The sequence below is a fragment of the Scophthalmus maximus genome, chromosome 21, assembly GCF_022379125.1.
Source record: "Scophthalmus maximus strain ysfricsl-2021 chromosome 21, ASM2237912v1, whole genome shotgun sequence".
Lineage (NCBI taxonomy): Eukaryota > Metazoa > Chordata > Actinopteri > Pleuronectiformes > Scophthalmidae > Scophthalmus > Scophthalmus maximus.
In genome coordinates this window covers 5282467-5307460 of record NC_061535.1, presented here as the reverse complement: position 1 = coordinate 5307460, position 24994 = coordinate 5282467, and the positions used below count along the sequence as shown (strand labels likewise).

The following is a 24994-nucleotide window of genomic DNA, read 5'->3' as shown; positions in this document are numbered from 1 at the left end:
ACACCAAGGAATCTCGTAGAGCACACATTGGTTATGGGGATGTTATCAATTGCAATTTTAGTCGAAGGGGTTAAAAATCTCTGATTTTACAAAACTTCTTGTGTTCGTGTGTGCGGCAGTGAGCACTTGTCCAAAGGCAGTTGATCTGTGACCTTCAGAGACAAACTGCTTTCTCCCCTGAGAAAACCTCTGTGTGTGTTTGTTTTTGTGTGTGTGTGTGTGTGTGTGTGTGTGTGTGTTTGTTTTTGTGTGTGTGTGTGTGTGTGTGTGTGCGTGATAGAGGGTACTCAATTGTGATTCCTGCTGGGAGTCTAATCTAATTTTACCATAATTTTCCTTTACTTACTAATGAACTCTCCAACTCTGTTCTCATTTCTTCCGCTTTCATTACTCAATTATTTTCGATTGTACAAAACTTGGTTAGAGTAGAGTAGTGCTGGGTTTATGTGTTTTCCACATCACCTACAATTAAGCGGTCATATAAACCAGTGTCAGTGAGAAAGGCTCCTTATGTACCTGACACAGATGGCAGGTGAGTGTTGAAGATGCTATCGTCTGATCACCCTCTTGATTACTTATCAAATTATTGTTGCACCAGCATTGTTTCCATGGAAACAATATTCAGTATCTGCAGTGTGTTCGCAGAGCCTGAGATTTGTAATTTCCATGAAGTTCTCATACAACAAAGCAGGGAAATATGTTCCAGCGCTCCTGTTTGATTGTCGAAGAAAATGAAAGAGGTAGTGATAATTAATCCTAATAATTACATATTTTTGATTGGAGCTTCAAGAGCTTCCTTGCAAGCTTTTGATGGGGGAATATAAAAGGTAAAGTAATTATTAAAAGGTGATAATTTTACATAATTTTACATAACATCAAAAAAAGATATTTATACCCAAGATATGTTTAGTGTATTATATAGTGCATATAATAAATATCTTGTAGGAACACATTAATATCAACATAGCTTTAAAGCTTTTAAGAGTTTATTCTTTTCTCAAATAATTTTGAAACAGTATTAATTGTTTAATTTTGACAGATAAAAAATAAGAATATCACTCCTGGGACTCCGTATTATAATTTTCCTGTCACTATCACAAATATTATCTGTATGTACTGTAATTACATAAATTAAGTTATAGTAACCTAAGTAAAGATTAATTTGCTTTTCTCTCCTTTTCCTCATAATTGTTACACTTATTAATTCTTTCCATCATCATTTTTGCAAATTGTCGTATTTTATACCTAGGGGGGAAATGTGTCACTCCACAAAATCCCTTTGAGTCATAGGTGAGGCTCATTGCAAAATAAGACAAAGCCACATGAAGCATAGCTGCAAAAAAGAAGAAATATTTTGCTATGTTAAAAATGTATGCTTGTGTCACTGTGTTATTTTGTGTGTGCATGTGTTCTTGCATGCAGGCGTTCACACCCATCAACTCGGCTAGAAGTAATAATGTCAGTTCCTTTGAGGTGCTGAATTACTACAGTATGTCACACACATGCAAAAGGTCCGAAAAGGAAGCATAAGGCATTACAATAATGGAAAAGCCTGAGGCTTAGATTTGAGGGGGGGAAACACACTACAGCCACCCCTGATTATACTGTTATATTGTTTCAGTCCCCCTGAGTGCTGAGCCTATATTTGTGTGTCTCTCTGCCTCTGTGTGCATGTTTGTGTATGGGTGTGTGTGTGTGTGTGTAGGCGAGGCTTAATATGTCGTATTCTCTGGCTTTGTGTGGTTCGAATATTGCCTTCGGTGAAGACATGCAAAGCTCTTTAGAGTTCCTAAGAGGACCGAATATTTAGGAGCAGAGGAGATGGAGAAGGATACATTTATGAATGCTAGAGGGCCGCATAAATTCATAGCAGACAAAATTAATTTATACTGTACATCCAAAATCAATACAGAATAGAAACAGGGGGAGAGGAGAGAAGAGGGAAGAAAAAGGGCCAGTGAGTATACTGATAGAGGATATGGGAGGAGAAAGGAAAGAAAAGCGGAGCCGAATGATAAGTTTACAGAAATAATACGTACACTCTATGGTCTTAAAGGTATAATATCCCAATGCCTGTTCTCCAGGGGGTGAAACCAGAAAAATAATATAAAAAGTTAAAAAGAAAATTCAGGAAAACTAGGGATAAATAGATTACGCCTGAATCACCTCGTCAGCGTTCCCGCTGATGCTTCCAAAACATGATGATTTCACCATTTTACGGAGGTGCATAAGGCCCCGCCAACAGCTGGTCTGGCACAACCCCTCAAACAAAACCAGCTAGAGTAAAAGCGGAGGCCGACACTTACCTACATGCCCTGAAAGCGGGTGACCAATCACAACGGAGATGGCTTACTGGCCAATCAAAGCAGACTGAGCTTCATCGATAGGGGGGCCTTTAAGAGAGAGGAGCTAAAACCAAGTGTTTCAGAGAGAGGCTGGAAAAAGGAGCTGCAGGAATGGACATTCTGGGGAAACTGATGCACATTAGAGCATGTAAACCTCTTCAAGTAATAACCCAAATTGAAATCCTGAACTTGAATATGAGCATAATACTTTTTTAAGTTTGGCATTACTGATGAAGTTGATGTGAGAGTATTTGTGCACCCCTGGGCATCTGTCTTTCCTAAGCAAGTGTTTTAATACTTGACTGACCCACAATTAAGTTTTATTGTTACACAATCTCTCATGACCGTGATTATCATTAGAGGAGCAAAGGAGGAAGTCAGGTGACACTGTTTAAAGAGCGAGTCCACATTAGGGGGAGAGTTGGGATTGATGGTCAATAATCCATGGGAGTTTCACATAAGTAGGTCCACCTGTATCCTTGTGATGTCATTTGTATTATTCTATTTGAAATTTTTGTTTTATTTGTGGGTTTATTCATTTCAGTTTACTCCGGCTCTCCCCTTCCTCTAGATATTTGATTATTTTGATGCTACTGCTCGTCATCCATCTTTTGTCTCAATGGCAAATAAAATCAATCAAGCAGCAGGATACCAGTCGCTCTTGAATCTGGTTTGTTGACTTTCTGGTCCGAGGCTTTCTTGCTCTGTGATACCAATAATATTATGAGCATCCTAAAGAATTATCAGTAACAAATAGCTGTTAAGCGAAGGGAAAACTATCCAAATCCAGGGAAATAATTTGCTCTCAATTATTCTGCTTTACGCCTATAGCAGATTGCATGGCTCCTAATTGATAGTAGCATTACTCCAAAGCAAGCTCAACGTTGTATTTGCCTCTGCGCTCACTCTGCACCGTAGCCGCTTTGCGTCTCTGACACTGAAGCTGAGTCTTGATGACAGTCAGCTCTACCCTCTGCTCTTTTACCATGTTTCTCCACGCCTTCAGCTCAACCCAGACGTCGGTGGTGATAGCGCTGGTCTGCCCGCTTGTCTTTTTGTGCACCGGCTCAAACCCTTTATGCTTTGCTCGATTTCATTTGACACTCCCTACCTTGGTCAGTGTCAAAGCTGTTCAGTCAAACCGCTTTTCCGTCAACTAAATTTTTCCAAACAGCTTATCCACAGGATCAGACACTGTTCCACTGCACTTTACTGTGTTGTACTTAGGACTTCCTTCAGTGGGGTTCACTTGGGACCAAACAGTGTTCGTACACTTTAGACTACTGTGAAGTATTCCTGGCGTTGAAGTCATATTTGATGTTACCATGGTTACAAGGGGCAATGTGCACCTTGTGGGAGCCGACTAAGAGAGACTCTTACGGCTCATGTAGCGATGGGAAGCTGAGTCTCAAAGCTTGTTTCATTGTTATTCTCATTCCATTCGGTCTTGAATACGCCGGTGAGCTGTTATTTGTCCTCTGTTCTGTATTGACTGGTGCTTTTTTTTTTTTTTTTGATTTGGCAAGCAAAATCTACTCCAGCATAATTTGTTGTTGTGGTGGTGATATGGTTTCTAAATGTTAAAAAAATTTAAAAAGTGGCCGTGTTGTAATTTTTGTCTGTGTTTGTGAAAAAAGCAACGGGGATTTCTCTTTGATAATGTGACACAATGTAAATATGCTGTGTTTTGCAGTGTCCTAATTATGAAGGATAGTGTGAGACAAAGCTGATAATTTAGTTTTTTGAATATTGAAATTAATACACCAGTAATTAGGTTACATGGATTAAGGCCATAGACTGTATACAGCAACATATAATGAGCCAAATAATCCATAAAGGGAAATATTAGCTGGAAGGGTTGTTCGGGCAGACTTTTGAACGCTGTACTCCATGTCAGCTCATTCAGTCAAGTTTTCATATTTTTAGGATACTTGCACATTTTAAAGTTTATTGTCATTATCATGATTGATTCTTTAAAGATATCAAACTATATGTTAAAGTCACTGAGGGAACATACTGACGATGTTCAGGGAGCTAACATCCTCATAAATCCCACAGGTTTTTGGAGACACATAGAGACCCCACTTCCCTGTTCTAGCTGTGGGATTAATGCATCTGCTCTGAACCACTAGGCACCTCAGAATTATGGATAATTCATTGACTTCCATGGTATAAATTTACTGCCATCCATTCTCCATTCTTGGTGGCAGTATATCTCGGGCAGTAGACTCCTTTTGACGTGTGCTGTGAAGTTACTTGTGACAGTAAAGCACCAGAGAGCTCAGCTCCGTCCTTCGCTCAGGTAACCATAATGATGCCTGCGATGAATGCATACTCTACCGTCAGTTGGGTTGTAAGGCGCACCAATATTTGTGAATATTTTATTTATTGAGTCTTTGAACACAGGTCGAAAATATTTACAAATAGACAATTAGACCCAACATTTTCTGATGGCATTTAGATTTTTATTGTCATGTATATCCATATGTATTTCTTGTCTCTGTCTTCTGGATCTCCTCCCCTTTGTTCTTGGTAAACTGCCGTTCAGTCTTGGAAACATTCAGCTTTTCCCTGTAACTTGTCACTTCTGTCTTCTGCTGCTGCGCCTCCTTCTCACTGGCTGTCACTCTGGAAACCAGGGATGCCAGTTTTGTTTCTTGGACTACAGGCATGAAAGCCAGTTTTGATTTGTTTTCCAACTTGCTCTTTCAAGATTTTTTTTTAAATTACCAATAAACACTCCCTCAGCCTCCTCCACTTTTTTTCCCCCTCACGAGCTGCTGCTCAGTTTTAGTCTCTTTCAGCTCCACTGTAATTGCTGTCACCTTGTTTTCAGTTGCTGTCAGTCTGGAGCTCATCACTGAAATATCGTAGAGGCTGAGGAGGAGGTTCTTTCAAGGAAAGCAGTCTTAAGTAGCATCCCACAGCATCTCTATGATGAAAAAAATAATAATTTTGGTTTGTTATTGTGTATTGCTGTTGATATGACACTATATTAAAACTGATAGACAGTGTAGTGGTTTTGAATCTTTGCAATTAGAAATCAATCAATAAGAAATGAATCTGCAACAATTCTACTAATCAGTTAGATAACTTTTAAACAAAATGTACTGGACATAATTGTAGATTACTTTGTAATGAAAACAATTATGATTCTCCTGAATGATAATTGCACCCCTGTTCTAAACCTTGTGGATTCACACCCTGTGCTCTCTGTCTCAACACCAGCCTCCGTGGTTCAGCCTCTATTCGACCCTCTGTTCCACCACCACGTCTCTCGGAGCTCTCGGCTCATCCTGGATTTCCTCCTTGCTAGTATGGCCACTTGTCTGTAAAACCTAGGTCAGCTTCTCTGCTCTCTCCTTGAATATATGTGCCAGACAGAAAGAGCAGCAATACCAGCAGCAAAAACAAAGCTCGTCCCAACAAAAATTCCGTCATGAAATGAAATGGAATCAGGTGTTTTTTGGGGCCAACATGTACTCCCAGTGACCACAGGTGTTGTGAGCACAAGTGGTCAAGGATGTCTCTCTCTCTTATAATTTGTCTTGAGCAGTGTTGGCACAAGAAGCCTGTTCCGGACCATACTGCATATGGAAGATGATCTGATGCAATTACCAAAATGTTAACTTCACTTTTTCTGTTTCTCTAAAATGATCCCACACTGGTTCATCAGAATACCACTAAAAAACATGGTTGTGTTTATGCAAATGCTATTATGTTTATGCAGCTTGTCAGTGGCTGTACTCAAGATGTGTGTAACAAAAAAGCTTCCAACTGTCACCCATGAAATTAATGCATCTGCTGACATAGATTATAGATGAGCTTTATACATTTTTTAGAAAAAAAAATATGAATACAGAAAGGTACAAGATAAACGTCCCAACAAGTCTTGTGAATTTCGGGGGTTAATCCTAAAATCCTAAATGTCTAAAATTTAATCATGTATTATGTGAAATCACATTCAACTTTTCAGCTGTTTTAATGGATTATTTGTCAGTTGGGACAACAAGTTCGCTACCGTTTGGGGACTTTGAAAATGAGGGTTGAGATCATGAACATGATCCCCACGGTGCAATTTCTTAATTTTTTAAATTCATTCAAAACAACAACAGAGCTAACATCAGGCTCCTCCATATGAATGACAATCCCACAGCAAGCCATGAAACGGCCTTATCTCATCACATCTGAACAGGTCTCTTCCTCCTTCCTTTACTCTCCTTCATTATCTGCGTTCCTCTTTTTTTTATCTTTGGGAGACACATGGCATGTGCATGTTCTGAGCATGTGTGTTCGGCGTGTGTGACAGAAAACTAGCGAGCGACGGACCCGTTCACGTGTGTTCTTCAGCAGGCACTTTTAATACTGCTATCACTGATAAGCTCATCATTCAACCCTATTGCAGGTGATGTAAATCAGACGAGGGAACACAAGGTTGCAGGAGTGTATTTTCCATTACGTTCAAGAGGTTATAGAGGGGGACGGGTTGGGGTTAGAGAGCTTGATGGTGATTACATCAAACCAATATATAGTCAGAAATGTGATTGTCAGTTAAGGAGCACATCAAGGTCGCTTTCTACCAGAACTCGTCTCTTTGTTGTCATCAAGCCAAGACATACGCAGCCTCTTATTTTCTTCCATTATTACTTCTCAGTTCTCAAGTACAATTACAATGCAATCTTAAAGAGTGTCATCTTATTTCAGTTTCCGACAGAGCTCATGGGAAGTTTCGTGCTTAATGACATTGATGTGCGTGTGCATGTGCGTGTGCGTGCGTGCGCGTGGGCGTGCGCAAATTGAACCAGCATAGCCCTGAACAAGTCACAGCAGTCACACCCCTCAGCAGGTGGCCATCCTGGCTCTTGGCTTCTTTGGTCACTGCCATGATCTCACTTACACACAAACACACACACGCATGCACACAGTAACCCTGCTGATAGAGATTAATTAGCGTGGACTCCCTGCTAACATGAAAGCCAGGGTCCCCAAGTGCATTCTGGGAGGAAATAAACAACCTATAATTGTGCCTTGAAGACTGCGAATACACAGAATATGCCACACACACACACACACACACATACACAGAGCAAATTCACCAGCAGAAGCTTGCACTCTCTAACATACATTTTTTAAAGATATACTGACACAAATAGGCTAAGGTACATACAGTGTGTATTGACTTATATACATACATATGTGCACTCTGCCGAGACTGATTTGCACGTGACCGTGCCTTGAACTCCGCTACAGTGTCCTCAGTATAGATGTATTACAGTCAGTGAAGCGGTCAGCTGAACCGAATTGAAAGAGGCGGTCACCGCGGCAGAAGGCCACAAGAGGAGAGGAGTTTAGAGATGGAGGGAGAAAGGGCGAAAAGTGAAATGTAGAAACACAGGGAAGGAAATAAAGACAAAGAGAGGAAAAGAAAGAATTGGGGACAGCGAGGAAGGCGGGGAGGGAAGGATGAATAGAGATTGGTGTCAGTAAGAGGTGATGTATAGAGGAGAGGGTGATGAGAGTGAGCTGGCTTCTCTCTCGGCTCCAGTAGTAATGTCCCTTTCCAATACATCACTCACATTTAATGGAGTGCAGCTACAAGGGAAGAGAAAGAAAAGGAGAACACAAAACTGAAGTGCACGAGCACACACACACACACACACACACACACAAGCACACACACACACACACAGTACATTGACATATGTGGACATCGCATCGCATTTCAGACTTGTGTACAGTTGCTTGCATGCGCAGATGGAGAACAAACACACACATGCACTCTGGTACTGCATAAATGCAAAGAGGGATCTTGTGAGGGAGTTAATGGAGTTGAGACATGGGGGCCTTGAGACTGGAAGCTGCACTCGGCTAAAACAGGGAGAGAGAGAGAGAGAGAGAGAGAGAGAGAGAGAGAGAGAGAGAGAGAGAGAGAGAGAGAGAGAGAGAGAGAGAGAGAGAGAGAGAGAGAGAGAGAGAGAGAGAGAGAGAGAGAGAGAGAGAGAGAGAGAGAGAGAGAGAGAGAGAGAGAGAGAGAGAGAGAGAGAGAGAAGGATTGAGAGAACAGGAGAAAATTGACATTAAAAAAAAGTGGTAAAGGTGAATGGATGATCCTGAGCTATTGTATTCACTGAAATTACAATCACCAGGAAGCAAAGATGGAGGCTTAAGATAGGGAGAAAAACACAGCTGTGCAAATCATTTTAGATGGGAAAAGGACAAAATAGAGGGGTAGACAGAGAAAGAAAGCTACACATCCCAGACAGAAATGTTTTTTTCCTACTTTGACCTCCCATGACCTCTCACCCAAGATGAGTCCAATCCAGTCGACTTTTTCTTCAATCCAAGTCAGGCCCTTGCTGTTCAATATTCTACTGTAACAAAGTAACACATCAAGAGATACCGATCTTGATTTTTTGTTGTTATTGTAGCACAAGTGAAGTCAAGTGCTACAGTCAACACACCATCATCAATGTGAAGTAAACAAAGACTCATCTGAGTCACCTGACCTTGCTCTAACTAAGGTTTTGCACTTCAGGAACATAATGTTTTTGATTTAAACTACTCCAAAGACATCTGTGCAGTGTGTGTGTGTGCGTGTGTGTTTTCTAAAGACATTTTCATCCCTATCCTCCAGTTCCAGGCTTTAATGATGGACAATGGCATGCGGTACGTTTGGTCGCCAAGGACAACTTTGCCGCGTTGACGATAGACGGTGAAGAGGCCTCTGCTGTGCACTCTACCTCACCACTCACCATCAACACAGGGGGAACCTATCACTTGGGAGGTAAGGGTTATCCCAACACTGTCACCGCAGATCGGACAATAATAACACAGCACTCCTTACTTTCTCCCACGTACACTCACCCCATCACATTGCTCTCCAATGCCCATCAGAGAGGAGATTTGTAATTTATTGTTAAATGTTGCCTATTATTGTAAGTAAGGAGTAATCAGTCTTTATGATCAATTCCCCACAAAAATGTGATGCATCTTTATTTTAGCCTGCTGCGATGCTTGCATTAAGTCATGTTTCATTTTTAATTGATTTAATAGCCTCTTAAGTAATTATATAAAATTCCAAATAGATTTTTCAAGCTACATAGCATTACATTTTTCCACTTAGCAAACTACCAAAGAAGGTACATACAGCACCTTTAATAGAAAATCTAGTTAAACCAAGAAATAAATGTTTCAGTGTTAGTCCACAGTTAAACTGGGCTGAAACTTTTGATTTGAACTGCGCCGTAAGAGTTTGTGCATTTCTGTGTGGGTGCACGAGTGTGCCTATATAATTGTAGGTTAGAATTGTCTACAAATCATGTGATTCACTAGAAATCTAAATCCAAGTGGCCAGAGTTGAGCAAGTTGCTCAACTTGCAAGAAGACAGACACAACTAGACTACCAGATACACACACATACACACACACACACACACACACATGCAGCAATCAATCTGAATTTGGAAGATGCCAGGTTAATGATGCCAGACACCACTGTCCGTCTGTTGGAAGATGGTCCGTATCGGAGGGTGCATGTCAGACTGTGTGTGTGTGTATGTGTGTGTGTGTGTGTGTGTGTGTGTGTGTGTGTGTGTGTGTGTGTGTGTGTGTGTGTGTGTGTGTGTGTGTGTGTGTGTGTGTGTGTGTGTGTGTGTGTGTGTGTGTGTGTGTGTGTGTGTGTGTGTGTGTGTGTGTGTGTGTGCTGCCTGTGTGGGTACCTTTAGAATTACAGTAACTGAGAGAAATAGTCCAAGCTCTGATATCTCCATCAGGCCTCTGTCCCCCTCTCTCTCTCTATCTGAGCTCAATCTCCTCCATCAAGCAAATCCATTTCCCCAGGCCAGTCAATAAGGATCAGAGCACCTCTCTCTGTCTCTCCCTCTCTCTCTCTCTCTCTCACACACACACACACACACAAACGCACACACATCCAAATTGTTTTATTCTGTTGTCCATCTTAATTTCCTCCTCGCTGCCATTGAGTGAATCCCCTCGAAGCCCATTAGGCCTCTGTACTTTTTATTTATGAAATCAAAGTTTGCGAAACTATGGGGTGCTAATTGAATTTCATTCGCGTTTAAAACCTGTTACATTTTTATGCCATTTTTTTAATCTGATAATATAGTTTAACGCTAACGCTTCATCTTTTATTAATCTCTTGTCTCTCGGTCTCTCGTCTTCTTCTTTGTCTTTCCTTTATCAGGTTTCTCGCTCCTCTCCTCTCTTCCTTTTCACCCTCTAGTCTCCATTTTGATCTAATTGGTGATTTATTTGTTCCGGTAAGCTGAGCTGGGACTCAATAGTGGCTGAGAGGAGACTAATGACTGTGCCCCTTGAAGTGGGAAGAGGACTGTTGTGAATTGCCCCACGCCCCCAACCCCCATCCCCACCCCTCGAAAGTTTTTTGCGGCACTGGCCATCGTCATCTTTCCGGAGACCTTCCTGGCTGAACACAGATTAGATTTATCCCTTTGAGATTGACTGAGCACATATTTTTAAAAAAATGCAAGATAGAAGGACATTTTTATTAAAAATGACTTCTGTGTGTAATCTTCAAAATATTTACCAATAACTTGCAAATGACACTCCCCAGTGAATCAGAATCCTGTATTGTCCTGCCTCAATATGCCATCTCAAACTTCTCAAACTTCCTGTAGCTCCTGTACAGACACCCCTACACCTTTAGAGTGGAAAAAAATTATTACTGCAAAGCGGCAGACATATCAGGTTATCTTCTAATTGTGAGGTGGAAAAGGGCCGTGGAAAGAGACAGCAGTGAGAGGGTGGAATCTTGGTTTGGGTCTTTAGGAGTTGTAGGATTTATTTGCTGACAAGTAGCCTAAAGTGCAAATACATACTGCACGTACTTGACAGCTATACTGCTAACTTCTCTCTGCTCCAGTAGACAGCCTCTGGTTTTACTTTCTTTTTCTTTTTTTTCTATTTGCGTCGAGAACACATTCACACAGTGTCGTTCAACTTCACGGCCATGTCCGCTTTCATGCAGTTTCACAATGAAGGCCTCAGATCATTTGAATGTGTGCGTTGCGAGTTTGCACGTCTGTGAACTTGTTTAAACGAGGGTGTGGATGTTTTTGACCAAATAGTCTGAAAAGCCTAAGCTCTCTCTCTCTCTATCTCACACACACTCATTCACACACACAGCAGGAACAAAATGATCTCACAAATCAGACATAACATCCGCAACATTAATTCAAAAATACTCCACCACCTCATCACATTCTGAGGCTAATTTCCATCCCAGCGCCGAGGTGTGCACGAGGTGCAGTGAGTGTACAAAAGGTAGTTTGCTCTTTGCTTTGCACTCGGTTGCTCTCTCTGATCGCTCGGCTTCACGAGTCAGAGAGGCCGAGCACATTAAGCCGTCCTAAAGCTCTCCAACAGTATTTAATCTGCACCGAGTCCGTCCCATCGCCGTGACACAATTAGAAGACACCAGCTAGTATCATGAGCGATCCATGTTCTTTAATATACAGGACAAGGCTTCAGATAATTGCCGGGCGTAGGCTCTGTCATCCAGGTCACAATCTGCTTCGAATCGCGTGGCTTTAAGGCACCAATCTGCTGTGTGTTTATTGGGAACAGTTCTTGATCAGTGGCCACAGACTGGACAAGACTGAGTAAACAAAGTACCACTGCTTCCCACCACCATGTATTCAGATCATATTGACGTGATGCAGCTCTACATTTCACAAAGGAGTAAGAATACGCATCCCGTCACGTCTTCTGTTTGGTTGTCTTCTCTTCATGTTATTGTGGTGCGTGTATATACAGAAGTGTTTGCTCTGCATCGAAACATTTAATTCAGGAACTGGGAACTACCAGCGTTTGACTATCTGTCTCATTCTATATCCTTCATTTTACGTTTTTTTTTTTCCTTCCCTCTGTGACTTAGTGTTTATTAAGCATGGCCAATTGCCACATTAAGCCAAATTAGCACTAATTAGTACCATAGTGAAGCTTGACTGCCACATATGCAGGGATATGCGAAGAGTATGACCTGAGCAAGCTCTGAATCACAGTGTTTTTGCTTGTAACTTAAAAAGGCAACAGACAACTTTTCATGCCCCGGGTGTTTCCAGCGTGTATTAATGTTTCGTCGTCGTCGTAAAGACGCTGCAGGAGCAAGACGGCGGTAAAGACACAGGTACTTTGTCTCAGAGCTCCTGACTCAATGCCAGCAGCCTGGCTACTGCCCAAAGCAGAAAACAACCTTAAACAATCCTCCAGTTAAATGACCGGTTGTATTAGTAAAATAGGCTGCTTATGTTACTTGCTAGAAATAGGTAAACTGCATGTCAGAGCTCTCTGCACGGAGTGAATGGCCGTCCGAGGTTCTTCGCATGCTTTTATTCCATTGTCAACGGAATTCTTTCTCTCTTGCGAGGTTGAGACCTTTTTGTCAATTCGGCTGTCCCATCGTCTGCAGTCACTGGGGATGGACACCAGGAGAATGCTATTCCCTTCGCAGGCCATCTATTTTGTCTCCATTTAATGTGAAACATGGAAAACAATTAGTCAAAGTATTGCTCTCTCACTGCCCGGCTCAAAAGATAAAAATAAAGTGTAGCCAGTTTCTGTTTGTTTGTCCTACAAAAAAAAGTGAATCAGTACTTAAACTGCAGGATTCCTCCATGCAGCAGTTGATCTGTTCGACTTTTAATGAAGGACAACTATTTTTTAAACACAACAGAGCCCCTTAATGCTTTTTGATAGCATTAATATTAATGCCAATGATGTGTAATATGGAGAAAAGCATGCTGGAAAAAAATGATAATTAATGATTTGATTAACTTGATAAATCAGCTCATTTGCATAAGTGGTTATGTATAATGTATTTTGATTACTATGATGGGACATAATGCAGCTAAAGTGCCGTTACCGAAGAGTTAGAGGTTATTCAGATCTCGCAGCTCATTTATTTCTTTTCTTCCATATTTCTGTCAAGTTTTTGTGTGCAGTATTTTGCTGTTTTCGAGGCAAAATACCCTTGAAAGTACCAGCTTTATCATGCCCAAACCTAGTTTTTTTAATGTCTGTTGTCATGTAGTTTAATTAAAAAGAAATAACAAACTGCCAGACAGATGTTAGGTGCAAATATACAATGGCATTTGACTGAGACACATAATTGCTCTTGTTTTTCCTCCACTAGAAAGACTAATTCCTTATTCTTTTCTTTGACTTCAGGAGCACTGAAGTGGCAATAAATAGGTGAGAATGTTGCTTTGGATGTAACTGCCCAACCTTTGCTCATTCTTAGGCATTGAAATTCATGTGGCACTGCGTAAAACCAAGGTTACAGAGTTTCAGGATATTATACTTAAGATGTCAGAGGAAAGAGAAGACTTGGCTTTTAAGCCTCTGTCATCACCCTTGACTCTGCCCTCTTCCTTAATTGTATCATTCGCCTCTGTTTCCTTTTCTCCACTTCTCTCCTATTTCTCAGTTTATGTTCCGTCCTCCTTCTCTGGCCCTCATCCTCTCCCCACATCCCTTTTATCCTCTTTAACCGAGTTGGACCCCTTCTTTTGGCTCCCGTCATCTCCTCTCATCTCCACCCCTCCATCCTGCGAGCGTCTGCTTTTAGAAGCAGACTCCTGAATCCACAGCCTATTATCCGGGGAGTAGTTTCTCGCTCCTGACGCTGCGCTTTCAGAAATTAGTAAGTGACTGACAGGAGACGTCCACAAATTGAATTTCTCGAGAGGGAGGGCAGATGGACACTTTCACAAACACACATGTACAAACACAAGGCCATAAAGTCCTGCTCTTTTCTCTGAAGGAACAGGGAACAAATCAATTATGGAGTGTTCTGCCCTGAAGCACCCTGGGGTTTGACAATTGTGGAAAAAATTGCGCGCAGTTTATCTTTTATTTGTTTTTCTGTCTCCATTTCCTTCACAATTTGACACAATTTGAGTTCTTACAAATGGTGTTGCAGCACTTCTTAGATCATTGCTTCCTTTTTAATTGTTTTCGTAATTGTCCTGTTTTCTCTCATTTGTTTTATTTGCACAGATAAATAAATAATTTGTAGTTGAAAGTCTTGGTTTGACTGAGGGGTGGGTCTAAGCCACACACACACACACACACACACACCCTCGTCAGAGCAGAGAGGCCAGACAGGAATAAGTGTATGCTTCAGCTTCATTCATACATTAATCTGGCGATGCGGTACCCTTCTGCTGGGTTGTGCAGTGGTGTGGGGGTGTTAATTAGTGCTTACAAATGAAACCGCAGTGAAACAATCCAATATTAACTTTTTTTATTTCTCAGATTCACTCTTTTGTTCTTGCCAATGCCGCTCCTTGTTTTCACTGACCCTGTGGGGGAGGGGGCAACTTAGGACTGATGCTACGATTCGGGTTTTGGCTGTGTGGTTAGCGCCTCCAACTCCCACACCCGAGGATGTGGGTTCAAGCCTGGATCAGTTCAGTCAGAAAATCAACAGCAAACAATCTTTCTCCAAAACCGCTTACTGCCCCTTTAAAGGGGACATATGCCAAATTTTCAGGTTTATACTATACGTGTGGGTGCATGTATACAGGGAACCACTGCAAAAGTCTTTGCAGTTGTCCTTTTCCTGTCCAGCGCCCACATTGTTTATTAATTAATTATAATTAATACATTTAATAATTTAGTGGTGAAGTATTTCACTGTTAATCTAATTTTAAGGTGAATTATAAAGACAGGGCCTACAAAGGCATGTGCGAAGAGCTTTCTCTCTTCTTACCTGGCAAGTCTGCCCTTGTTGTAGACATCCACCAAGGCGCAAGTGCACCTGGGTTTTAAAAGGAATGGGAGATTACACTTGGTTTATTGCATGTTACAGCCAAAAAACACTCATCATTAATTACAAGACTCTGTTCCTTCAAAACCATGCACCTGGTGCAGCTACCCTGTTTTTCTGCAAATAAAATGGCACAAGTAGATTTGGACACACCCTAAATGCTCTTGCACCATGTGCTTTAGACCATGTTCATTGAACTGTTCAAATAGAGCCATCTGTCTGAGCCGCTCCACATTTCCAACACCAGGTCCCAATGGCTAGCCTACAAAATAAACAGTAAAACGGCATGAAAATTGGCAAAACTTACAGATTCCAAGTTTGAAGTCGGGTCGGTATTGATCCATCCTTGAGCTTCAGTCTTGAAGGGAATCCGGCCTTGTACTGGCAGTCATGTTTTGACATTGTTGTGGGGATATGTCCGCCCAAAAATCCTGTAGGTCCGTACTTCCCTCAGATGAAGAATGTTGTGTAACATCTGCGTGTTACTAGAGAGAGAAAAACAACAATGGTGGACAGGTAAGGCAAGGCAAGGCAAGTTTATTTATATAGCACATTTCAACAACAAGGCAATTCAATGTGCTTTACATAAAACATTTAAAGCATAGGTAGGAAAGCTTAGTAACTTTTCAGTCGGTGATGACTGTTAGTGAGCGAAAAAGGTTCGGGCTGGTTCTCGATTAACCAGAACCCGTCTTGACGTCAAGAGGGTAGAAAGATCTGATCTGCTCATTTTCAGCCACTTTCACTGAATGATGGAGCGAGAAAAACAGCAGGGTTATGTATGTTGAAAAGAAAAAAAGAAATATATATATTCACTTTAAGGGAAATACTTTAGGGAGAAATAGCAGCAGGTGGTCAGTAATGAGCACAATTTTCCCCCTACGTGAATATGGATTTTGTAAGAATCTACATATTGTTTTTGGCAACAACTTTTGTCACTTCTGAATATGTTGCATCCCCAGAATATTTGTTTCTTTTTTCTTTTTTTTTGCTCTTTTACCTCTGAGCATTTTGGCTGAGTTCCAGCCTGCTTCTTTTGGAGGCAGATTCATCCCCCTAAATGTGGTGGGGTGTGGAAACAAGTGCTCTGCAGCCTGGGAGCCAGCCGCGCCTGTCTGATGTGTTGAGGTACGGGAGAGCTGGTGTGGGCCTTCCAGTGTGTATTGTAAGAGAAGCTCTATGGGCGCAGCAGGGGGGCTGTGATAGAGAGCCAGCAAGACTGCAGGCGATTATGGCTGGTGTTCAAAATCCTTGGGGGTTATACATGATAGCGTTTTTTGTTTATACTACAAATTAAAACCTCAGAGCGGCATTGTATTCGGGGACAAAAACAATTAATTGTTTTCTGACACGCTTAACTTGGATTTAAGCTATGGGTGTGTGACGGCTTCAGGGTGTGCAGATGTATGGCCACATCTGTGCCTTGTTTGCCAACTGTTTGTGTCTGTTAAATTCCACCTCATTAATCTTGGCCCGCATCTCCCACCGTTTGTCACTACAGCGGTTTTCTGAATAAGAGGACGATACATTTTTGAGAAGCGAAGGAGAAAATTAACCTTAAGGCTTGTTGACAGGACGGAAGACTATAAAATAGCAACGACATTTTTACGCTGGACAAAAAGAATCTTGACTTCAAAGAGATAATAACTGTAAATTCAAAGTTGGATACATTTTCTCTGACTCTCTCTTACAATTAATATGCATGTTATATGTAAATTACTAGATTAAGAAGGGGAAGTTTATATAGGATGCTTGATCCAGTTTCTTTCTCTAGATATGAAACATTTTAGTTTTGTGAGGGTATTTTAATCACGTGAAACATAACCTTTATTAGAAATTTAGATAGTGACAAACATTTTCAGGTGCATGTCTAAATAAAGGTCCTCCAAACGAAATGACCTGTATATGAGCTAAAAACAACAACAACAAAAAAACAGTTGTCACCAAACAACAAAGCCTAGTAACACACTGTACATCCATCTACCCAGCCCTCGTTCCGTGCGTTGCTCCCCTCGTTCTGCCAAACTGTCAGGAAGGCTGCGTTTCTCCTTTGCATTCATATGCTATCCAGAGGACACAGAGTGCTGCCAACCAGCTGTAGTCTGCTCCGTGCTCCATCTTCTGCCTCCCTCTCCGTCTTCCCCTCTCTCTTCCTTCCTCTGGTCGGTCGGTCTCTCGCTCCTCTGGAAAAGACGGCAGACAGGTGTGGCAGGAGAAGAGACAGATGGCAGGGATGACAGGAGAAACTTTTGGAGTGGAAAGGGAAATCAGAGAATGCGATGAGAGGGACGAATCCGGCAGCGACGCACATGCAGGTGCACACACATTGGACTTTTCTACTGCTTTACTCGCTGGTGCGTCGGACATCCACATAAACTACAATTATGTTTTTATATGGACACAAACACGCACACACACTCTCTCTCTCTCTTACACACACACACACAGGGGGCATATGCCCTCTGCAATAAGCCCTGATGCTTTGGCCTTGAGGATGATAGGCATGATAGAGAGAGTGACAGCTTATAACATCACCATGATGAATATGTCATTGAGCGGCAGTGTTTTATGAGTGACCTGTGTGTTGTGAAAGAAGATTGAATCCCAGGCTCTCATCTCCTATATCTGACAGTGCACGTTCACTGTAATAAAACTTGTACATGTACACATACTGTATAGAGTACATTCACACACTGTATCCAAGTGCAAAAATACACATTTGCACATTGGAAGTACACAGACCTGCTCTGTGTCCACAGACAAAAGAGTTACTACACACTTACCATGTGCACACACTTTTGTCCTAGCCTTGTCCCCTGTCTCATTCAAGGCCCAGTGCTACCTCTGGATGGGCCATTGACTCTTGTATCTCATAAAGCTATAGTATATAGTAAAACCTACACGTCCTCTAGTCTATTGCGGCCTTAGCACTGGTATTAGGACTAATGAGCCTTGTGGATAAGCTCTAAAACGAGAGGACTGATGAAGGTCCATGGCTGTAAAAAGTGACAATAACCCCGGCACTGTGCGAGTCTGTTGTTCATCCTTGTCAAGGATGAGGTTGTTGTTAAGTTTCATGTCTCCTTTCTGTAGAGGGTCCTCTTTTCATGGTGTGTTTTATTTTTTTAAATCACGGATCAAAAAAAGCCCTTTTTCCTCGTTGTTGTCTCCCTCCCACACTCTGTCACTTCATTGTTCAAACACAAGCTGCTGTGCATCCCATTATGTGTTTCTTGTCTAAATCTGTCCAGGATTATCATAGTGTACATTCACACTACTGGTCAAATGTTTTCAATCACCTCCAGTTTCCCAGCTGTAATTTAAATGTATACTTTTGGATCCAATGTCTCAGTTTTTCACAGAAAGAAAAAGAAAAAAAGAGCAAGAAAAGGAATCTTGAAATCTGGACTAAAATCTGGACTGAATTTCATTTTTTTCTTCTTCTTTTTTGGCCAAACACAATCGTGATGTACTTTCTACAATAGAAATCCGATATTTTTCAGCGAGCCCATCCCAACAATGTTGCACAACACGTGTGTGAGTTGGTTTGTTTTTACCGTTTTGTGCAGTTCATCTCAAACCTGCTTTGTGGGGATAAGAACAGAGACCTCTGGGCTTTAGTCTTGTGTTTTGGGTCATTAGCTTGCTGTAGCTTGAGCCCAATGTCCTTTGTTACATGCATTTTTCTCAGCCAATGCTACTTCCTGCAGGACAGTATTGTCCTAGTGATGCATCACGGAATGTGGTAACACAGTTTCGTCTAACACTGCCTTTTTACTGACGTAAAAAGTAACACACACAAGTAAAGACGTAATTTACTTGATTTACAAGACTTAATTCACTTCCTTCACTACCTGCAGGAGAGCTGTATGTTTTGGGTAAAGTGGTGTCAGACTTTGTGTGTATTAGATACATATATATTAAAATGTTATTTTGTGCTCCTTTTTTTGTCTCCTGTGTTGGTTTCAGGGTATTTTCTACAGACCCTGTTCCCACCCTCCCGGCGTTCCTTCCAGGGCTGCATGCAAGCAATCCTGGTGGATGACCAACCTGCTGATTTGCATGCGGTGGAAAAGGGCATTGTGGGAGCGTTTGAGAATGTCAGCCTGGACATGTGTGCAATCCTTGACAGGTAAGAGTGATAATTCCGGCATGCACGCACACATCCCCTCAATTGTTCATAACTGAAACTATTCATTCTAGTCATGTGCAGAGCACAAAAACAATGGGTGTCATAAATCAAGTGGCTTTAAATTGGAAGAGTCAAATAGTAAACAAGACTGTTATGTGGAGATGTATGACTCAGGTCTCCGGTTTGTTGAATATGTTTATGTGTGGCTGTTTTTTTTTGTGTGCTTATCAGACTGATAAATTGATATAAATGATTTGGTTGATTCGCGGTGTAAAGGGATGTATGTAAACACAAATGGTATTTTCGCTTTAAACTCAAAGTAAAGAGTAGGTTTTGTCTTTGGGAAACGCCGTGATCTTAATCAAACATTCAAAATGAGCCGCTCATTTGTCGATTTCATCGCCAAGTGCACCAAAGCTGGGGAATTCTGCGCGGCATGTCTCAGTGTTGGCTCATTGAAAGAATTCATTACAACTTGTTGACATTTCAATTTACTCCCTTGTCACGGACTAGACAAACACATTGGGACAGATTTGCCATGTATAGAATCATCCAAGCCTTCAGCTCAATTTGAGCGCACCCTTACACTGACTTCGATGTCTGTGTGCAAAAATAGTTCAACTTTGTGCACTGGTTTAACCTTCAGCCATTATGCCGTCTCCCATGTTAAACAAGGGTCCAGTGGGCATAAAGGACTGATTCTGTCTATATTAGAAACCGCGGGGTTGCATCGTTAAGGGGAACAAGACTGGGAAGCTACAATTAGGCGCTGACCTTGCACTGATTGGGACAGCATTTTCCCTGCACTGAGCGATTTGTTTTCAGATCGCGTTTGTCGATAGCACTTACCTTCATCAATTTTCCTTTGCCCAGAAAAGAAGACACCTGCTGCCACTGCTTGATTTAGATCAATTCCGTCCTCACTTTAAGAGAGATCTGGCTTGCTAGGATGCTATCGTTTATACTGAGGCCAAGTCCACACTAAATAGAGATAGACATGTTTGCAGAAGCTGTTCATGTGACAAACTGAGTTTTCATCCTCTAAAGTATTTTTAGATCATTTACCAAACATTCACAGTTTATACTGAAAACCAAGAATAATTACATGTTCATTTTGTCACCTTTTACCGTTTGCAAGTTTATTTGGTGTGTTATGTCGCTACATGACTAGGCCTGCTCACACAGTCACACACATTGAGAAGATAAGGAAGCAAGGAGCAATTTCAGCTAAAGAAAATCAAGCTATTCCTGCAAAAAAAAAAAAATTTTGTTATATGATCACTATGTTGTCTGATAAAATAAACCACACGTCAGGTCAATGACATTGACTGTGTAGTGATATTGACTATGTTTGGCATTCAAAATGAGGGATGAGAAAAGTCTGTCAGAATCTCCCGATCACCTGATCCACACACAATAATTAACACATGACTTTACATAACAATTAAACATGAAAACACCTCGCACATCATCCAGAGCACACAGACAAGACACACACATTTAAAATGACTGACGACTGGACATTGGATTTGATTTCAAATATTTCTTATATCATTGTTAATAGTTCACTGATATCAAAACGGTGACACAAACACAGTGTGTCATCTTCAGCCACCGAATGTTGCTCTGTGAGTTTGTAAATTGAAGCCACAACCCCCATCAGGCACTTTTTGGGGTTTTGGAACAATGCCCTCCATTTAATAAAAAACACAATTTGTCCCTAACCTTAACCAAAGTACCTGTGATACTTACACCTCACCACTGTTGGAATTCTGGATCCAAACTTTGTCTAGTGTGTCAGTCGTGAACATAGGCCAGCCAGCAATTACGTTTCCTTCAAAACATATAAGCTGTTGCACTTTAATTGTTTTATTGTAATATTTTTTTGCCCAATGATCATGTTAATGAATGAGGAAGAAATAACCTAGTAATTTAATCGTGGTTTAATTTTCAAAATGTCCTTCCCCTGTGTCGTGGTGGTACACACCCATTAGACCTCCTAGGAGTGCCGGACATTGGAGCGGTTAAATAATACATAGAAATAGATTTCATCTCTGCTCACTACTGTTAACCAGAAGTGATTGCAAACTGGTTGCTGATGAAATCTATGAGATATTTTATGACCGCAACATTGTTTGACGAAGCCAACATAAAATACAGCTTTACGACAGCAGCTGTGTGATGTATCGCATTTTAAAAATGATTGTTCACATTAGTTGTCTTCTTAAGCGTAGCATATGTTGTGTTTAATAGTTCCAGGACTTTAGGCCCTGTGCTTACCATGATTAATAGATCTTTGACTAAATGTCTGAAACTGAATCTGCTTGTGTAAAAAAAGATCAGGGTTATCAATCCGGCGCGATCCCCGTGGATGAGATACAGGGAGACAGTCCCCGGGCTGATGTGGGAGTATCCGCATCAACATGTAGTGATGAGGGAGCAACTTTGTGACACCTGGAGGCATAAAAGTGACCAGCATGTTGAATTCATGAGGCTGGTGTGAGTTAGATGATACTGCAATTCTTACTGCAGTTACCCCGCAGGGCCGCTGCAACCACACTGTGGTAAAGAAGTATGACACCTTTAAGTGCCGCCACGTCATATAAAATCATTATTATGGCTGATCGCGGAGCATTTTCACTGCTGCTGACAGTTGCTAATAGCTGTGTTACTTTGAGAACAGACCCTCGTGGAGGTCGTCCACGACTGTTTGCTATTCCTGCTGCTTTCAGCATTGCGCAGCTCTGTTAGTTCAACTGTATGTGTGTGGGTGTGTGTGTGTGTGGGTGTGTGTGTGTGTGTGTGATCCCTGCAGTACTTCAGGTGGGCCTTGTTCTGCCATGGAAGATGAATGGGTGCAGTGTTACCATCTAACTAATCAGAATGTCTTTGAAAGCAGCTCAATAGCCCCGTTTGACCTCTTTTTGATCAATGCCGTTCTACTGTGAGATTCTCTTTGGGCTGCGAAGGTGGAGGAAGCAACACACACACACACATTCCCCACAGACACAATTTCAAGCAGCGGCAAGGCTTTGTGTGCATGCAAATTGCTGTATCCCACAATGTCACTGTTATTCTGCGAGGGCACCACAACAGCACATGCTGTGGCACATAAAGGCATACACAAACTCTGGAGTTGCTCCATCCTCTTCGATTAGATTTAGCTTTTTTTCTCCCTCCCCTCATTCAAAGCCCATAACACAGTATATAGTGAGTGAACTTAAGTGTTCACAGCTTGCTGAGCATAATATCTTTTGTGATTTTCTGTGCTTGTCAATTGTAGCTCATTGTTAAAAGCAAACCGTGCCCGATAGCCCCGCTGAATCGACAAACGTCATCGCACAGATGGATCCCAGGCATATTAGACTCTTTTCCGCAGTAAATGCAATGCAAAGAAAGTCAAGGGATAATATGAATTTAGTGGAAAATGAATGGCAGCCGGTTTGAGAGCCTATTTTTTTATATGAAGTTCAAATTTTTAAATTGGAACTTTTTTTTATCCACGCAAATCCAGCGTTTCAGTAGGAAGAAACCATTTTTTATTTAGAATGGAAAGCAGGTACAAGTACCAATGTGTCTTCTTTGCATCATTCAACAGTCTCACAGTCTTCTTCTACGGCAGCTCCTGTATATCCCTGCATGCACATGTAGCTCTTGTACACATTAAATACAGTACATTCGTAAAACGATGATTCACTGTCAGCGAACTCATCATATATCACAAGAAAACCCCCACAGTTGTTTATCAGCTCCATGGTCACTGTAGCTCCATGCTGCTTAACAGCCTGACCCCCTGCATGGCTAAAGAAGAACTCAGCATTTTAAATGTGGCTCTCGTGAGTCAGTGCTTGTTTTTCCTTTTTGTGTGTGTGTGAGTGTGTGTGTGTGTGTGTGTGTGTGTGTGTGTGTGTGCGTGTGCGTGTGCGCACGCACTACAGTGTCTAGGGATCCCTCTCTGCTCGGCCCGCAGGCAGATCAAACCACAGTACTTAGATTTGTTCAGGATTTCAATAGGTTTCCAAATTCCGTCAAGAAAAGGAGCGATGTCTTCACTACTATGTTTACAATGTATTCAAGTGCGGTTTCTTGCTGTTTTGACTACATTACAGCAGCCATCTGCATAAATCACTTTTCTGTGATCACTTCAATAGTGTCTCTGGATATGCAGACATGCAATGATGTTATTCTCATTTCTGTTTTCACCTAATTTAAAAAGTTTCATGATATGAAATACTGATTCATGAATGCATTCTGTGATCAGTGATAAACATTCAGAATCGGCAACCGCATCTCATCTTTTTGCTGGTATATGTCACATCTTTTTTTTTTCTTTTGTCCACATTTGCAGCCACGCAGCAGCCACATTCCAGACGTGTCCTCTCTAAAAACATTTTCAAAAAGCAATCTTGAGTGTGAAAAATACCATCTTATAGTGAACAAAGGCCCAAAACAGGGAAAAATGTTTTTTCAAAGTGAGCAGCCAGCTGGCCACGCCATGTTACTGTAGCTACGTGGAGTCGTTGGGGGGTGTTTTCTAATTGCCATGTTTAATATATTCCGCTCCCTGTTAGATAGAATAAATAATATAACGTTTAAATCCAACTGCAGGTCCTGCGCCGCTATTGAATTCAAATGCATTTGCATGCTAATGTACATGTTCAGTGAAATGGTAGAGAATACATTCATCTAAACTCAGCAAATCCACTTTTTGTGAAAGAGAAAGTTTTGTGTGCATCACTGGAACATCGATGCCTCTCTGCCTCAGTCCGGACATGTATCGCTTTTTGAGAGGAGCCTCTCCGGAGAAAAGCAAAAGCAAATCTCAGTGTGTGAGGTTCAGTTAATGCATATAACCGGCTTAATCACCTTGGGCCACTTTTCCTCTTTATGAGGGATATCACAATTTTTTCTTGTACAATTTAGAACAGTTTACACTCTTTCCTACCATTATTTCATACAAAATGTAGTATATCCTGATATAATCTGCTTCACAGAGGAAGATAGTTATAGCCATGAACATTTTACCCTTCCCAGTAGTATCTTAGATTTCACTATAGTTGTTTGATTGTTTATTTGGCTCTTTGTTGACTTAAGGCTCATCTCTCAAAGCGTCCACATTAAGGCTTTACTATAGTCAGTCAACATATTCAAATTACAGTAAATGATACACGAAGAAGAAGAAGAAAGATGATGCAAAATGCTTGCAGAGCAGGTTGAGCGGCTCGACCTTGCAAGGATGATTTTTACACTGTTTTTCAAAGATATTTCTTGTATCATTAGAATAGCTAAGGCTTTTTTTCAGGCCCGAACTCCAGAAAATTTTGTTCGCGGTAACAACCGCAGGACATTTACCGGAACATTGAGGTGAGGGGTGGCGCCTGGGTAGTGAGCGGCCACTTGCTCCGTCATGAATTTTTTTCCCGCTGTATTCCCACAAGGCTTGACTCATTTTCATAAATTGTACTGGCACTGGCGGGACAAATTACGGGAAATGTCCGGAGTAATATTTGTGGACATCTGCATCCTCCCATACATTCCCTCCAGAAAATTTCAGGAAAATGTCCGGACTTCAGTGCATGTCTGAAAGCAGCTTGGCCATGTGCGTGCGCGTGCGTGTGTATAGCTTTAACTCCGTTGTTTGTCATTTATTGTGGTTAACATAACAGTACATTAGCCGTGTGTGTATGTGTGTGTGCGCGCCTTTGA

At 41.4% G+C, this 24994-nt stretch overlaps 1 protein-coding gene across 2 annotated transcripts in view; it reads left to right on the top strand.

Moving 5' to 3' along the window:
- Positions 1–24994, top strand: part of cntnap2a (contactin associated protein 2a) — a 280648-nt gene that overhangs the window by 159585 nt on the left and 96069 nt on the right. For both annotated transcript variants that reach the window (XM_035619745.2, XM_047329941.1), the window contains exons 10-11: positions 8980–9129; positions 19126–19288. In XM_035619745.2, the coding sequence (XP_035475638.2) occupies positions 8980–9129; positions 19126–19288 (313 nt within the window). The remainder of the gene's footprint in view (positions 1–8979; positions 9130–19125; positions 19289–24994) is intronic.